Source organism: Gymnogyps californianus, chromosome 10 (genome assembly GCF_018139145.2).
Source record: "Gymnogyps californianus isolate 813 chromosome 10, ASM1813914v2, whole genome shotgun sequence".
In the NCBI taxonomy this organism is placed as follows: Eukaryota; Metazoa; Chordata; class Aves; order Accipitriformes; family Cathartidae; genus Gymnogyps; species Gymnogyps californianus.
Window position 1 is genome coordinate 12500175 of NC_059480.1, and position 16483 is coordinate 12516657.

General features: G+C 37.3%; 1 protein-coding gene across 2 annotated transcripts in view; it reads left to right on the forward strand.

The window, feature by feature from the left end:
• U2SURP (U2 snRNP associated SURP domain containing) overlaps positions 1-12212 on the forward strand; it is a 46566-nt gene extending 34354 nt beyond the window's left edge. For both annotated transcript variants that reach the window (XM_050902148.1, XM_050902150.1), the window contains 4 exons: positions 6645-6755; positions 9241-9359; positions 10179-10355; positions 11639-12212. In XM_050902148.1, coding sequence (XP_050758105.1) covers positions 6645-6755; positions 9241-9359; positions 10179-10355; positions 11639-11777 — 546 coding nt within the window. In that variant the 3' untranslated portion in view covers positions 11778-12212. The remainder of the gene's footprint in view (positions 1-6644; positions 6756-9240; positions 9360-10178; positions 10356-11638) is intronic.
• Positions 12213-16483: the final 4271 nt, after the last annotated feature.

Consider the following 16483-nt stretch of genomic DNA (forward strand, 5'->3'; position numbering starts at 1 on the left):
TTTACTTTAACCATTGTCAATTTTACACTGCACAAGTGTTGTAAGTTCTTTCATCAGTGTATCCCATCTGTAACGGTTTTAGGTGGTAAATATTTGAGGTTTTCAAGTGCATGTTGCCATCTTTATTCTTTGTGGTAAGTAAATTACCATCTCAGTTTAAGACTTTTGGAATCGCCAGAAAAGGATTGTAATTTTTTTCATTTTCAGAACATTTCAGACACTATGTAGAAGTACTTAAATTTTAAATTTTCTCCTCAAGTTTGTCATTGACAGGAAAGTACTCCCTGTACTACTTTAAAGCATTCACACTCAAAGTTTCTTCTTAGTATGTATCCAGTCCCTGCCAAAGAACACATCCATTATTAAACTTGAGGGGAGGAACTGAGGAAAAAAAACCCAATTACCAGCTTTAACAATTATGCTATCTAATATACAGTTAAAAATGTCGTGTAAAATCTTTGGCAAAAAAAAGGCAAAGTCTGATCCTCTAGCAGTTTATACAGTGACTACCGGAGAAGCTGAAACACATTTTTTTAATGCATTTTTTGGAAATTCATGAATACAAACAACAATTCTTTCTCTTGGCACAGTTAGTAAATTAAGTTTGTCAGCTGGGAGGGGAAAGTGCTGTAAGGAACAAGCTTTGGCCACAGCCATCAGAGGAGTGCCATCAGAGAAGGCAAGTTAACCCTTTGTTTGCCTTCCCCATACCCCTGTTAACCTTGCTGAAGTGTGAATTCTTTCCAGAACTTAGCAAGAGCAGAGGCTTTTTTTGTAACACTGAAGAACAGTGATTTCTTTACTGTTTTAAGTGTGGAAAGATTGGCACTTTGCTTTATATTATAACTCAAATTTTAGAATGGTCTTTATGGTGCTGTGCATGTGTCTCTCTCTCTTTCCCCGGCCCAGGGACATACAAAAGAAAGGTGTATTCCTCTTTGTAAAGAGACCTCAGTGCTGTGAAGTGTTAGAAAAAATGGGAATTTTACGTTGCTTAAATTGTTCATTAAGCTTGTTTCCTGAGAGCATACAAAAACTCACGGACAAAATGAAGCTGTGTTGTCCTCCTTAGACCTTTCTCTAAGGTACTTCTGTCTCCATCTTGCTGCGCACAATTTTATAATCCTACCCCAAAAAAGCACAGCACAGGCTTCCTCTGCAGCAGGAGGCAGGCTCTTCACGAATCCAGACATATCAGTGCTTCCAAAAGGGTCAAACAGGAGATTTGTCCTCTTCAGTAGATGCCTTTACTCACCTTTGTGTTAGCCACCTGAGACCTCAAAGTAGTGTTTGATTGATTAATCAGAGGTAGAAGACTAATGGTCTTCCATCTTCTTGTTCAGCCTTTCTACTGCATACCACTGAGCCCCAGGAGATGCAGGGTTGGATTCTGTTATACCGTCCTGTGTCGGTGCTCTGTCAGTACCCCCGTGTCCAGTGCATAAACAGAGATTTATTATTCCCTCCCCGCCCCCCAAAATGTGTCATGGTATTGGATGTGCAATTTATTTTTCTACCAAGAGCCAAAGAAGTTTTTCCTGCATCTCACAAAGGAAAAGAAGTTACTCTCCTTGCTTTCTTGATACGAATTGCTGTACCAGACAAGATCAAAGTTCCTTTAGTGTAGTATTCAGTCTCCAACAGAGAATGACTAGAGCACAAAATAAGAATAGATTAAGGATAGTCTGCAAGAGTAGATGGTATCCGAGGCCTGTTCTGGATTTCAAGGCCCTGTGTATCTGTCAAGAAACTGAAGTTCCATACAGTTTCTATTATTTTTTTTCTCTGGATTATGGTGCTTAGTATGCAGAATACTCGCTTTTGTGTATTTGTTCATCAAGTCAGAGGAGCTATCTGAGGCGTGTAATCATCACTAGAACGATATAACCCTTTGGTCTTTACAGTCTGTGGAGGTTTCTGTACCTAGCTCATTTGAGGCCACTGCAAAATGGCAAAAAGATATCCAATTAAATATCTTACTCATTGCAGCTTAATAATAACAGATGAGACAAATTGGCTCTTGCTTGACCAATAGTTCCGCTATTTATAGCAGTCATTCCTTAGAAGATAATGACTATCTTAATTCAGCAGATTCTGGTCTATTTTAAATCTTTGAATCTACTTCTATTTTACACAAAGACAAAAGTGAGGAATTGCTTAGCTCCAAGACACATGGCATCCCCTGAGCATGATTGAGCATGCCAGAGGTCTGTTATGGCTGAAGAGGTATTTCACATGTGTAAATCAGTATCACTGTCATCTGTTGTTGATAATATTATAGCTGCAGAAATTCCACTGCTCATAGACTTGCTGGAAAACTCAAGCTTTCAAAGAAATATTTTCCTCTGCTTGTGGCAAAGTCTAGGACTTGTTGCAGCCATTATTGGGGTGAGTCTGTTTTAAGGAAAAACAAAACACCTTGGTCTGCTTGGATGTCTGTCCTGTCTGTAATCAGTCTAGATTTGAGTGCAATTATATATCAAGCAGAAATTCCTATCTTTCATCAAGCATCTGGTGATTGACTTCCTAGTTAATCCTAGTATGTAGTATGTAGCTAATTTACCTCAAATAAGTTGTGTTTGAACCTGGCCACTTAAGTTCTGAGGCTGCGTAACTGTGGAATAACCTCTTGTGAAAAAGCTTTTTTTTCCACACTGAAGACCACTGTGTGTGGACTCAGTATCAGCAGAAGATTTCAAAAGCTGTTCTTGGTTTTCTAAACAGATTCAGTGTAAGCAGGGGAGGCTACCCACAGCACACCTGTTTGTGTCAAAATGCAAAAAGCTACGGGCAGGGCTTCAGTTTGCCTCAGCCTGTGGTTTCCCTGAACTGTGGTAGCAAGATGTTACCTTTTTCTGTAACTTGATAGCTTACTGGTTAGTCTGTAATCAAGACCTCAACTTCTAGGAAAGGCTGTATCTTTTAAACTCTCCTCAAATAATTTTGAGGAGGGGGGGGGGTAATTTCAAGATGAGAACCAGTAGGCAAGAGGCATGTTGTGGAGCCGTTTATCTTGAGCTTAGGAGAGAGACCTTCTCATGGTTAGTGAGAAATACGGTCCCTGCATTGGAGCACTTAGTAGAGATTGCTCACAGGAACTCCAATGATATTTGACACTTCTGCGTTGCAGTCTCTGAAAACCTCTAAACTCTCTCTGCTGTGGGAGACTGCTGTGTGTCTAAGAAATTAGTATTACAAAGTTTTGGCACAGGGTTTTGAAAAATTTTCCCCTTTCCATATTACCATGTGTATTACTGACTCCAGAGATAGTCTGCATAAAGTCAATATATCTACTCCTAAGGATGAACAGGCTTAATAGTTTTTGTCTGCTCGACAAGAATAAAGAATAACCAATTCAATGAGAATATACTAGTTCTTTCTAAATGCAGGCTTACAGAGTGGAATGCTTACAAAATTCATCGATTAGATGCTTAAGCAGATTTAAGCCTAAGTTTTAAGGATCTCTTTGCCTTGGGGGGCGTATCTGGAACTATATGATAGCAGTGTAAGCATCATATACTCTACATGAAAAGATGAATAAGAAGAGTGTTCACTGTGGCCAATGCTATGCATAGTGAAATGGTGAAGGGAGATAACCAACGTATAAGTTTATATAGTAATTCTGAGCAGTAGAATTCTTTAGAGAATTCTTTTCTGGACTTTGGGACCTAAGTAATTCCTTTTCTTTTAAAACATAGTTACGGTGGTGATGTTTTAGAGCAGGTAGCAAAAGCTGCTGTACATGAAGGTGTGTGATGAGGTGATCTGATCTAACTGCTCACCTCTGCTGAAATGGAATATCCTGATCCTACCTGTGAGCTCTGGCACTTGCTCATTCTTCCCCTGAGCCAATACATCTCACTAATGCAGGGGAAAAAAAATTGAAGGGGGGGGGTGGGCTTGTGCTGGATTAGTGAATTGATCTGGCTTGTGGAAGGCTCAGCCAAGCACTGCAGCTGCTGCAATGGCAGGGTGGAGGAGGAACCCTTTGCTTGGAGTGCAGGAGTGGAGAAGGAAGGTGGAAGAGAATGAGCTTTATGTAGTGAGCTGTTGATATCATTTTAGCATTTTGTAATGTTTAGTCTCCTTTTCCAGGGGATGTACTAGAGCTGACTTCCTTCACCCACAGCATCTTTCTAAAAGTAGTCAGTTTACATGGGTTCAAAGGGAGAATACAGCAAGTATGCAGAAGAGAGATCCATTGATGATTGGTCTGTAAAAGACACTGTCTCAGGAAACTGTACGATCTTAACATAGTTGGAATTTGGGGAGGTGTTGAGTCAGTGGTTATTGTATAGGCTTTTCCTATTTTTCCTCTCTTCCTCTAGGCACCTGCTAATGACCACCTTCCCCCCCACTCCCCCTCCCACCCCCCCCCCCAGCCCACAGTTATTGGAAAAGTTATGTGCAAATAGTTCCTCTTGGCATTATAAATTTCATGCCAGCAGTGGGTTGTGCGACATGCATGTAAGACAGGCTGCTGGAAGTTCAGCATTTCTTTGTGTCCAGATTAGCTTATTAAATCAAGTAAAGCCTGTTGATCGAAGTCCTAGTTTTCTTTCATTTCAGGTTGCTTTGGGCTATAGACTTATGCTTCCTTATTTTCAAAATATGGTTAAACAGATAGTGTCACAGCTTTGTTGGCTAAAAATGTAAAGAAAATCTTGTAAGGGTAGGTTTTTGTTCTGTGTTTTTTGTTGTTTTGCTTTGGTTTTTTTTACATTATCTGGGTGATTTAGTTGGGAAAACAAAGTAGAAGTCTTACGGGCATGTTCATACCATGACAGCTCAAGAAGCCTTCTGGATCAGCCAAGCCTCCTCTGTACTCCTTCTATTCGGTCCTGAGTGTGCTAAGCAACTAACGGCCTTGGAGTTTACGTGATGGTAGAGAATGCAATCTTGATTTCTTAGCAGAACAGGTGGCACAGGGTGACACTGAATATATGGTTCCAAGAGCTATTCCTGCTTTTGAAACTTCTGCATTTGAAGGGGGGGAGAAGAAAAAATGCCTTTATGGAAGGTGGAGTGGTATGTGACGAATGACGATGTCAGTTTTACATTGGCTGCTGACTATTTAATTGGCTGAATCGTAAGCAAAAATGAAAAATGCTCAACCACAGGTAGAGCATACTCTGTAGATGAGGGAGGTAAGCAGAACATTTGTCAGACACTTCCTGTGGTACAAGATAGCACTGCCCCCCTTTTTTTTTTGTTGGTTTTTTTCTTTTCCCAAAAAGACTTGGTCCGTCATGTTTGAGACTGAAATGAAAAATGCGTTGTTGGCATAAGCTCTGTAACTGAAGGCGAAGGGGATCCTGTTCAAAGTAGTGCTATCCTTGCCTGGGTTTTATGTTTCTTAACATACTTGTTCTTGTGATCAGTTTGTTTTTGTGATACTTTTTCCTTTCTGCTCATTCAGTAATTGGAAGGGCTGATAAGAATATGTGGTATCTTCATATCCAGTCTGGCCTGCTGCTTTGGAGAGGGAAGAAGAAACCTTTAGGGTTTGATTTTGTGCCTTCTTCATATTAGGGAATTGAGGACCTGGAGAATAAGAATCCTTTCAGATAATCAAAATGGACACAGTCGCAAAGTCTTTTCCTTTGTGTGTTTTCAGTGTGGAAGAGTTAAATATTTCTAAAGAGAAAAATATTTTGTGTGTTTGCTAAAAATGAAACCTCAAGCACTGGAAAAATCTACTCATATATATGACTGTGCAGGTCAGTATTGAAACAGGAAATCCAGGAGGGTCAGAGCATAAACATTTGGAAGAGGGCTGACAAATACAACATGACTTATTACCAAGCTCCTCCCTACCCCCCCAAAAAAGAGACACCTCCTCATCCAAAAAAATTGAAGGATTGTTTGTAAAAGGCCATGTCAGTAAGAATAAAGAATTGACAAATGATAAGAGATGTGAGTGAAGTTTTATGATGTGAATCAACTTGGAGAAAGGTTTTAGTTTTAGACCAAAAAAAAAAAAAATCCACATGGAAAAATTCTGACATTTGCTCAACGTTGTGACTCAGTTGGGGATATATCGCAGTAAATGTAGTGTTACATTTAGCAGCACTAGTGAACTGAATTTTAGCAGCACGTGAAAGAGTATTATGTTAGTAAAAATCACTTCTTTCAAATCAGCCACTCTGTGCAAACAGCCCTGAAGAGGAGATGCATTTGTTTTATGTCCTAATTATATCAGTCATTTGATTTTAATATTTCGAGTTAAATGGAAAAAAGGCAGTTTCTAAAGGAAAACTTGGAGTAGGCAAGAGAAGTTGAAACACTATATTAAGACACCTGCAGTGAATTATCTCATTTTGGAAGAAAAAAACAGATGATGATCTAAGAAATATAAGGGTACAGTGTTCTAATGATGGGAACAGAATTTAGTAGAATAACAGAAAAAAATCCCTTTATTTTTAGTTCTCAATGTGTGTAAACAACTGCAGGTGCCTGCAGATGAGTATGCGGTTTTGTTGCTTTGATCCAGTTTAAATTAAGTTAGTATCTTTTTTGTGCACAAACTCATATAGAAAGAATGAAGAACACAGATTATAAATCATGGAAATTTCATTTTCAGCCACCTGCCTAAGTGGATAATAATAAGTCAAATAACCTAATGGTCAGTATTATTTTCACAGCTTAAGGTGATGAAGTTTCAGGATGAGTTAGAGTCTGGGAAAAGACCCAAGAAACCAGGCCAGAGTTTTCAGGAACAGGTTGAACACTATAGAGACAAGCTGCTCCAGAGGGTAAGAAATGTTCTTTATGTTTGGCTCTGATTCTGTGGTAGGCTTTTATTGAGTTTATCAAATGTAAGGTGGCATTAAGTGTAACAACACATGGTTCTCGTTAAAATTCTACTGTAATGTCAAACTGCATGTCTAAGTCCAAGTGCTTTCTGCAGAGTAGATAAAATCTCTCTTTTTAGTCAAAATAATATAGTATTTCACACTGTACAGATGGGTATAATCAGAATGTATTGAAACCTTAGAGGTCACTTCTGGATCTACTACATAAAGCAAACTGTTAGGTGTGGGAAAGGAAAGGGAGAGCTGTCAATTGAAGATGTTCATCAGACTCTTCATTTTGCTTTTAATTGATCTGTTGTGCTAAAGGCTTCCAAAAGAAGAGAAAGAATAGTATTAAGCAGCATATGTGCTTCTGATTCTCCAGTGTCTAAGATTTCCTGCATAATTCCAGCTCATACTGTCACCTGAAAGTGAATAATTCTGTACCATTACCATTTTTAGTAGTCCTCTCTGGACTATGAAGTCAGAGTGGCTTTAAAAATTAGCATCATATATGTGAGATCATGTGGTCTTGAATCTTTGAAACATAACAAACGAACATGTAACCTGTTTGGACGATGCGTTTAGTGAGAGAGAGTAAGTGGCAGTTGCTTCTCTAATCTGGTTTCACAGCCTGACAGATCAATGATGAAATTAGGAACCCATGCAGTTTCTTGGAAGCTGAATTCAAATAGGCAGTTTTCACCACGTGTTTGTCACTTGTTCTTTGCATTATTTGGTGCTCAATATCTGACTAATTCACTAAAGTAATTTTGCACAGTACCTTGAAGAAAGAGACTTGTAAAAATTAAGCAAGCTGATCCCTGAAGGAGACTTACACATTTGGAGGTTGATGTTAGTAGTTAAGACTTTAATTTTTATAAGTAACTTTCCTTTTAAATGTAGTTGTATCCTAAAACTTCCCACTTCCTTGTGTTTTCTGTAATTGGAGAAAGAAGTGATTTGGACAGTAAGCACAGAATGTTTAGTGAGACAGTAGCTTAAAAAAACAAAAATCATAATCCTGGTAACTTTGTTAGATGCCTTGTGTTGAATTAGTTCAGCCAGCTTGCAATATTTTAGATTTTTAATAATTATCTCGCTTTCACTTTCAGTGATGAAGGTAATATTTAGTTAAGAAATATTTAATGATAATTATAACAAGTGTTCTTTAAAACAATAATAACCCTGTTGTTAAGGAATAACTTTCTCTTTTGTTTTACTGCCATAGTAAAGTTAGTTTGTATAATAATAATGTAATACTGGTTCTGATTGCATTTCTCACAAACTTGGTGATTGGTCATCGTTTTTTGTCTAATTTACTATAGAATAAGTTTTCCAAGAGTAAATTTCCTAGTAGTATTGTATATTGTTAAGAGAATAGGAACTTATAGCTATTTAAACCACTGTTTATTCCTATTTATCAAGATGAAATAATTAGTTATGCTATCAAATAAGCTAGGCACATCTTAAGAGCCCATTGATTTTACTGGAATCTAACAGTAGTTTGCAATAGTAGGTGTAATGATAAGGGACACTTTAAAATTTTACTGGTAAGTCTTCCATATAAAGAAAATGTGCGACTAGATTAGTACAGCTGTCCTGATATTTCCTGCACTAGTGTTATTATCTCCCCTCCTTCCTTTTTTTTTTTTTTTTTTTTCCCCCTCTCCCCCCCTTTCTTTCATTTGGCTAAATCACCATTTCTTTGTCTTCTTTATGGAGTATGCAGGGAATATCTGTTTATTTTTTGCCATGGAAGGAATTTTTTTTGTGCCAGTACTGAAAGAAGCACATCTCTTGATCTCTATGTTCAGACTTGCTGATGGTTTAGGTTTATTTTTGTATAATTAATTTTCTAACTATTTGACAGACAAATGAGGTGTGCTCAGCGTATATATTTTCTTTCAAAATGGTCCTGTTGGTATATAGAAATGGACCATATTTGTGGGTTTTTTTGGCAGAGTAGATGTTACTGCAGAATCTTGTTTGTATTTTTGTTTTGTCTTTAAATGTCTTGTAGTTATGAGATTATCTCAATTTTCAGTCTGGATTTATGAAGATGAATGCACATGTTTTAAGTAGAAGGAGGTTCGTGGCATTCTTTCATGTTTAGTTCAGAAAATCTATTACAGCTGTAATGTTTCCCTGAAATTTGTAAAATTGAAGACTGTTCATTTCCAATTAGATACTCAGACTTTCTCACATAGGGTGACATCCTTCATGTTTTTTGTCAGTCTTTGTGTTGCAATAAATATTTCTGCTGTGTACAAAGCAGTAGTAAAGGTTTGAAGAGCGGGTATGGTGTGACCATTAGTTCCTTCCCAGATTGTGCTGTGTTCCTTCAATGCTCAGTGCTTTTATGCTGTTTGTGATTAGCTTGATTGTCTTTACTTAATAATTAGTCACACCTCATCTGAAATCATGAATGCTTCTAATAATTTAGGAAAAAGAAAAAGAGTTGGAAAGAGAACGGGACAGAGACAAAAAGGACAAGGAAAAATCTGAATCCAGATCCAAAGATAAGAAGGAAAAGGAGGAATGTACACCAACAAGAAAAGAGAGGTATGGCTTTCCTTGGAGTAAAGTGGATGGGAGGAAAAACCTCACAGTATCTTTATATACAATGTCAGACTTGAAATTACGTTGTAACATGCATCTTACTTTAAAAGAAAAACGCAAAACCACCCAAACAAAAAAAAAACACCCAACAACAACAAAAAAATGCACTTTGGATATTAAAACATGCTTCAAAATTTTAAAGGAATTGTCATTTTTATCCTGCCCCAAGTGACATACCCTTTTGAATAGAATCCCTTTTGGCTCATTTAGGCCCTGAGGAAACATGGTAAAATAATGACCAGTTGAAAACAGGGTATATTTAACTCTCTTTTAGCAGTAAATTGGCTGCATTGTATTAGTCAGAAAACTGTCCTGAAGTCATACCACAAATTATTTGCGGTGGTTTAAATGTTATTCATCTCATAGTGAAAATTCTTCAAAACAGCTAGTTTTAGGGTACACTCTGACCGTCTGATACTTGTATAGCCAATTTCTTCCATGGTATTCCAAGTGTAGATACGGTAAAATGCCTTGCTTTTCAGGAAACTATGACAGAATGTTTTTACACTGCAATAAACAAAGATGAGTCACAGGCCTTAATTTTTTTCAACCAGAGAAAATCTGGTGCACATATTGAACTTGATTTTTTTTTTTAAAGTAATAAAAAGCCTACTACTTTGTAATTACTTGAAAGGATCTAACATTACATTGGCAAAAGAAAATATCTACAGAAAGGAATCCATTTTCTTAATATACCTTTTCACTTCTCTGTGTGTCTCTGCATGTGTATGTACATAACATGTATTTGCTTTCTTTACAAAGGAAAAGACGACACAGTGCTTCACCTAGCCCATCTCGCAGCAGTGGCAGTAGACGAGCAAAATCTCCATCACCAAAATCGGAACGCTCAGAGCGCTCTGAACGGTCTCACAAAGAGAGTTCACGTTCTCGGTCATCACATAAAGATTCTCCCAGAGATGTCAGTAAAAAAGCCAAAAGGTAAGCTGGTATCTTCTCTATTTCAGGTTGTAGGAAAGTTCAGTACATAGATGTGTTTTTGTTGCGTTTTTTTGTTTGTGTGTTTTTTAGCAGAGTGCATTTGATACACAAGTATTTTCTCTCATAATGGACTACACTGCATGGTCCTGGTTAATAATTTTGGACACTTGGTGTCCGAAATGTGTACAGCCTCCTGCCTTGATAGCTCAAGACTCATTACTTCTGTGTTCTTGTTTACCTGTTTACTGATAATTTTGAGAAATACTGCTTCAAACCAAAGCACCTGGCTGCTTTATTAGCTTTTTATTTTCAAAGGACCGATCTTCTGTGGCCCATAGAACTAGAATTATAGTGTGCATGCAGTCTTTCGCTGATGATTTGTTTACATGAAGCTCCTCTTCCATTGTTTGTTTTTTAATGAAAAAAAATCTAGATTAGATACTGCTTATGGGTTTTTGTTTCTGAAGTAGGTATTTCCCAATCTCCAGGCTGACAGAAATATTTGTCTCTAGTTAGTGTTAAACCTGAGGTAAGATTTTATTATTGTATTGATGCTTTTGTAGCTGAAAACTCAAAAGTTCAGCTTCCACTGCTTTTAGAAGTGTAGAATATCTTATTGATACAAGACTCCTCAGACATGCTGAGGAAAATTCCTTTGCTGTTGAGAAAATGGTAGCACATATTTACAGTGATCAGATTCTTGTGCTATAAGTTAGGAATTTGAGTAGAAGTAGAAAAGTATTTGAGATTTTTTTTTTTTGAGTTAGCTTGATGGTCATTCAATTTAGATTGTATCAGATTAATGTATTAGGTGTGGGTTAGATGACAGTAAGTTTATGCAGTGTCCATTCTTTTTCTGTGGGGTTACATCACAAGCTGAATATGTTTGATGAAAATCAAAAGTATTTCAGCATAACACAATTCAATATAACTTTTAATTTCTGTTCTCTTCTACATGGATATGGGCTGCTATTAATACAAGAGCCAAGGTGATTAAGGCGTATATGGAAGGTTGTGAATTCCTTATGTTGGTTTAAGAAGGACATGAGTTGGTGTTATTTTTCTTGTGGGTCCTAAGCACTGAAGTTAAGCCCAAAATACATTAAAAAACTTATAATGCAAAACCAGCCTTTTTCTCAAAAGCAAGATATCGTTCTGTTACTTCCCCTTACTAGAGAAAAATATTTTCTACCTTGTTTAGCTCAATAAATGAATGCCAAATAACTGCAGAAAAAGTTGTATCAATTAGTATTTGACATAAAACTTTTTTTTTTTTTTTGCAGGTCGCCATCTGGCTCCAGGACACCCAAAAGATCAAGAAGATCACGATCCAGATCCCCTAAAAAGTCAGGGAAAAAATCCAGGTCTCAGTCTCGTTCTCCTCACAGATCTCACAAGAAGTCAAAGAAAAGCAAACACTGACAATGTTAATATTTTTTATGATGCTGTCACTTACTGGAAATGCGGTTTTGTTTTTGTGCCTGAACAGTCTGTTAAAAAACAAAAAAGCATTCCTGATTTTTTTTTTTTGTGAATGCACGTGTATACTCATGAGTATCAGCATCTGTAGACCTGTCATTGTTTTATATTGTACAAAATACCTTCATTGTGATTATTTCCCAAAAGAAACATTTTTGTGTTTAGAAGTTTCATCAGAATTGTGTGTAACTGATCTGCTGGCAGTAGTGATATTTTGTTTTAGAATGTTGTGACATAGCAGAAATAACTCAAATGTTTCCCCTTTTTTGTAGCTTTGACAATTTGAATTAGATTTCAAATAAAATCTGAACAGAAAATTAAGATGTTGTTTTCTTGCCCCACTGGTGATACAGATCGCTAAAGGAATTCATAGTTTGTTTGGAAGTACTGTGTATTTCAGACATACTATGGTGCTTAGATCTTTCAGTATAGTGGTAGCTCTGTTCCTGTTTCCACGAGTTTGACTATCCAGATAAAAGCACCTTTTGAATCCAGTGGATGGGTTTTCTTTCCTACCGTGATATTTTACTGTAAGAACAGTTGAACAGTCTGGTACCTACCATGATAAGCTTTACAAGTAAATCTTTGCTTTGTATTTCTCCATTTTAATTGCAGGGAATGTTTGTGACACCAGAGTAATGTTTTTGTTCGTTTTTAAAAAAGGGCCTCTGCAGAGATGCATCATATGTATATGTATGTATATCGTATATATATGATGCATCAATAACAAGCCATATTTATGGTATGCATGGGGAACAATAAAAGGACAGCAAGCCTGAGGCTCTGTGACTTCTTCATTAAGTATAGGTACAATAATTGCAACCTACAGTACACTGTTGTTTTCTGAAACTGATTTTTACTCCAAAAGGACAGCTTTCACATTATTTTATTGAATTTATTCCTCTGTTGTGGAAATTCTCCAAAATGGGAAAAAATTAAATCTTTTTATTACATGTTTTATTTATTAATATTTTGGAATCAAGAGGCTGTTTAACTTCTTTTTAATGTTAGGCTTTCCCTTCTCCAAACCTGTTCTGTGTGTTAGGCATTGATGTGGCTTTAAATCGCTTCACCTTGGTCTCTTATCACGCAGCCTTTCTGTGGGTGGGAGGGGGGGAGAGATGAGAAATGGGGAGGGTTCAGTGTTTATACTTGGAGGTGTGGGCAGATTGTAATAAAAACATAAAATTAAAAGGGATCTGGCCTCCTGTGAACTGTTTCTAAAAGCAAAAGCTGTACTTAACAACAGGCAGAGAGTGCTGGATGATGGCCTGCTATTATACTTGTGTATCTACAGGTTTTATGTTGTTAGAATTTTGTAAATGTGCTGGGGAAGATCTTATGTTGTACATGTATATAGCCTAAGAGGCAACACTTTCAGAAGCAGGATCTAAAGATCTTTTGAAAAACGTGCAGATTTAATTTAAAATATATATATGTATTTTCTCCATTTTTTTTTTCCTGATGGGAGACTTTGTTATAAGATTATATAAATTGTTGCAAATGTGAGAATTAAGTGGAGAATTCTCTTTGCTAATGAGAACCGAGAGATGATCTGGAATACTGGAAATATGGAGAATGCATGTGTACTGTAAGACTGACTTAGAATGAGTATTGAATAGATGCATTGATAATGAGAAAAGAATACACCTTATATCTGTTTATATTACATTATAAAGAATCTGTTTTAGAAATATACAGAGTTTATTTTTTATATTTTTCTTTCTCCCTGTAACATAGTGTTTCAGATGTACAGATTTTGGTAGCTAAACTATTAGAAACGTAAGTTATTTTTTTCTTAAATGCTGTGTATTCACACCTGGCATGGACTAGATAAGGTTTTCTAGAGCAAAAAGTAGGTACTAAAATCAGTTGGGGACAGGGAGAATCCTAACTTTACAATAGGAAGAAGATCACTTCAGATCAGATTAACTTCTTTAAAACTATTACTTTTATCTTGTAGCTGTTTATAAACGGAGGAGCGTTAAATGTCAATGTTCTAGGTAAAGTGAGACTAAAGATAGTTCACCACAGGAATATTCTGTCTGCAGAATCAATTGTGTATTTCACTTAATAGCTAAAGATCCTCAGGGTAGAAAATCACTTAGCATTATAGGTTAGCCATACTTTTCAATAATTAATTTTTATTTCAGCTTTTATAAAATTCTCATCAGTGATTATAAAAGGCTCAAGCCAAGTAGCTAGAGAGCTAAAGGAGCATACCCATTAGACTTTATTTTGTAACAGCTTTATTATGCAATACCTTTTTTCAGTATCTTTATTCTCTAAATACCACTCTCATACCTCTTGTTCTTTGCTTCATATCCTGGGCTTTAGAAAAGCTGTTTTGTACCTAATAGTCTTTTAAGAGCAATTAAGAATCTGTATCCTTAACTGGATGCCTGTTTTTTCCTCTGTTGAACATCCTTTGATCCTACTTACTCTTTTCATTTTCTTCGCTTCTTTTAGAAATAGTTTTGTTTATAGCTTGGCTTTTCTGCAAAGAAAAGCTGGGGGGAGACAGCATCTGGTAACAAATCTTTTGTAAAAGATGCAAATTAATATTGAAGACTGAAAATTAGACGGCCTGTGAAACTTACATTTCTTTAGGTTTTGTTGCAGTGACAAGGTATAGTCGCAGTGTGACATTACTGTGTGACTTGTGTTTCTGCAGCTTTTTGGGGTGAAATGGTGAAAAATCATCTAACTGATGTAGGATAGGGGTAATTTAAATATTGATCCTGGGATTCAGGAAGTAGCATTCAGATGAATTCTTGTGGGGAAAAAAGCTCTGACCTGAGGAGGTGTGGTCCAGTGTTTCCAAATGGGTTTTGTGATTGTACAGGAAGAGAGAGCCCATTATCCTCGAACACCCCTCAGTCAGTGGGCGTCCGACCCTTCGCTTTGGGAGGGGGAGGAGGCATGAGTGAATAAGGGGCTTCTCTGTCCTCTCCTGCCCTGCCTTATGGATGATATCAGAGGTAAATATTCATGCTTTAGTGTTTAGGTTTATCCAAAGCAGAGAAACTGAGTGTAGCTTGCTACAGCTGAGTTCTAGTGTGGCTGAGTAACCCCCCTGCAGCCTGAAATAGCAGCTGGTGAGGCCCATCTCAGTGTGGGATCGCATTAGAAATGGAACGTGTATAGAATATTCCCAGGTACGTACTAGAGACTGTCGTGCTGACACATTTTAGTGAAGCCTACCCAGCACTCTATAGGACATGCAGATACTTATGCGCAGGCCTTCTAGGTACGGAGTTGCAAGTTCATCTCTATTTTTTCTGAACCAGTCCTGACCTCTGTGAGTGTCTCTGTAAGACATAGACTCTCATGCTCTGAGCATGTGGGCCCTGTCTCAGTGGAGAAAAGCTACTTGGTTGCATAGAGTCTCCTTCCAACAATTAAAATCTTTCCTTACCAGTGTTACAGAAGTGTTTATATTTGAACTGCCTTTTTTTAAACTCTGTGACTTCCTTTGACCTCTGCACACCAGCTGCATATACCTTTTGTAATACTGTTTGAGGAAGAGTTGGTTTCTGAAAGTCAATGTTAGGTTATTATTTGGGCACTAGGCACCATGCATGTGTTCTCCCCCCGCCTCCTCCTCAGAGGTTTTGAAGTGTAAGAATAAACCGCTTACGAACAAGGGTAACAAATTATGTTTTCCAAAGCATGTATTTAGAATCGCAACTAGCGCTAATGTGAGTTCATCCGTCCCAGTGACACCGAATGTACTCCTGCTTTGTGCATTTACAAATCACCTTCTGTACTAACATAGCAGCTCTACCTAAGCACACGTGAACCCTTTGAAGTTGCTGGATTCTTGTATTCATTGTGTTTTTCTGCATGTAAAAACTAGTCTTATGCTTTTTCAGTTATGAACTTAGGATTATCCCCACCATTGGGATAGCTTCCAAATTTGTACTGCTTTTATTTAATAAATTTCTGAGGCAGATTTTGTAGCTGAAACTGTGTAAAAATTGTATCACATTTCCACTCTGGCATGAGTACTGCCTGAGACATCTAAGTTACGGAGCACTAAAATGGGAAATCCGGTTTTATCCTTAGGGGGTTCTTGGGGATCAACCAGTGTTTGAGGCATGTTCTTGGCATGTTGAAAAGAAAATAGTGCTGTCTCTGAACTGTGCCTGTAAGAGGAAGATATCTTGAAGGAGTTCGTGTAACATGACTTAAAAACGAGAATCTTGTGGTGAGAAAAGCAAGATTGGCCAAAAATGGCAAATCTGTTCTGAGCATCTCTGATCACTTCAGGCAGCTTGCTTGTAGGTTTTTCCTCCGCAGGCGTTTACAGTCCTTTGGTGGAATTAATGCTTTTAATAAACAAAAATTAGAAGCATTGTTGTATTTCTGCAGATGGATTAAGGTCTGAACTTTGTATCTAGTTTTAGATTGCTGGCTTGCTGTACTTTCATATAGCCGCTTGAGGAATCTGGGGTGAGATGTTTCTCAACTATTGTGGGTCTACACTGAATACTTACATGAGGACACATATATTTGGCTGCATTAAGATAAAGGTAGTTTTGAAGGATATTTGAATTGCTGCCTTTTTAGTAAAGATTGGTCTACTTTCTGTGCATTTTCTTTGTTGAAAAATCTAGATTTTGGGGCAGTTATGAAGGTCCAACAAG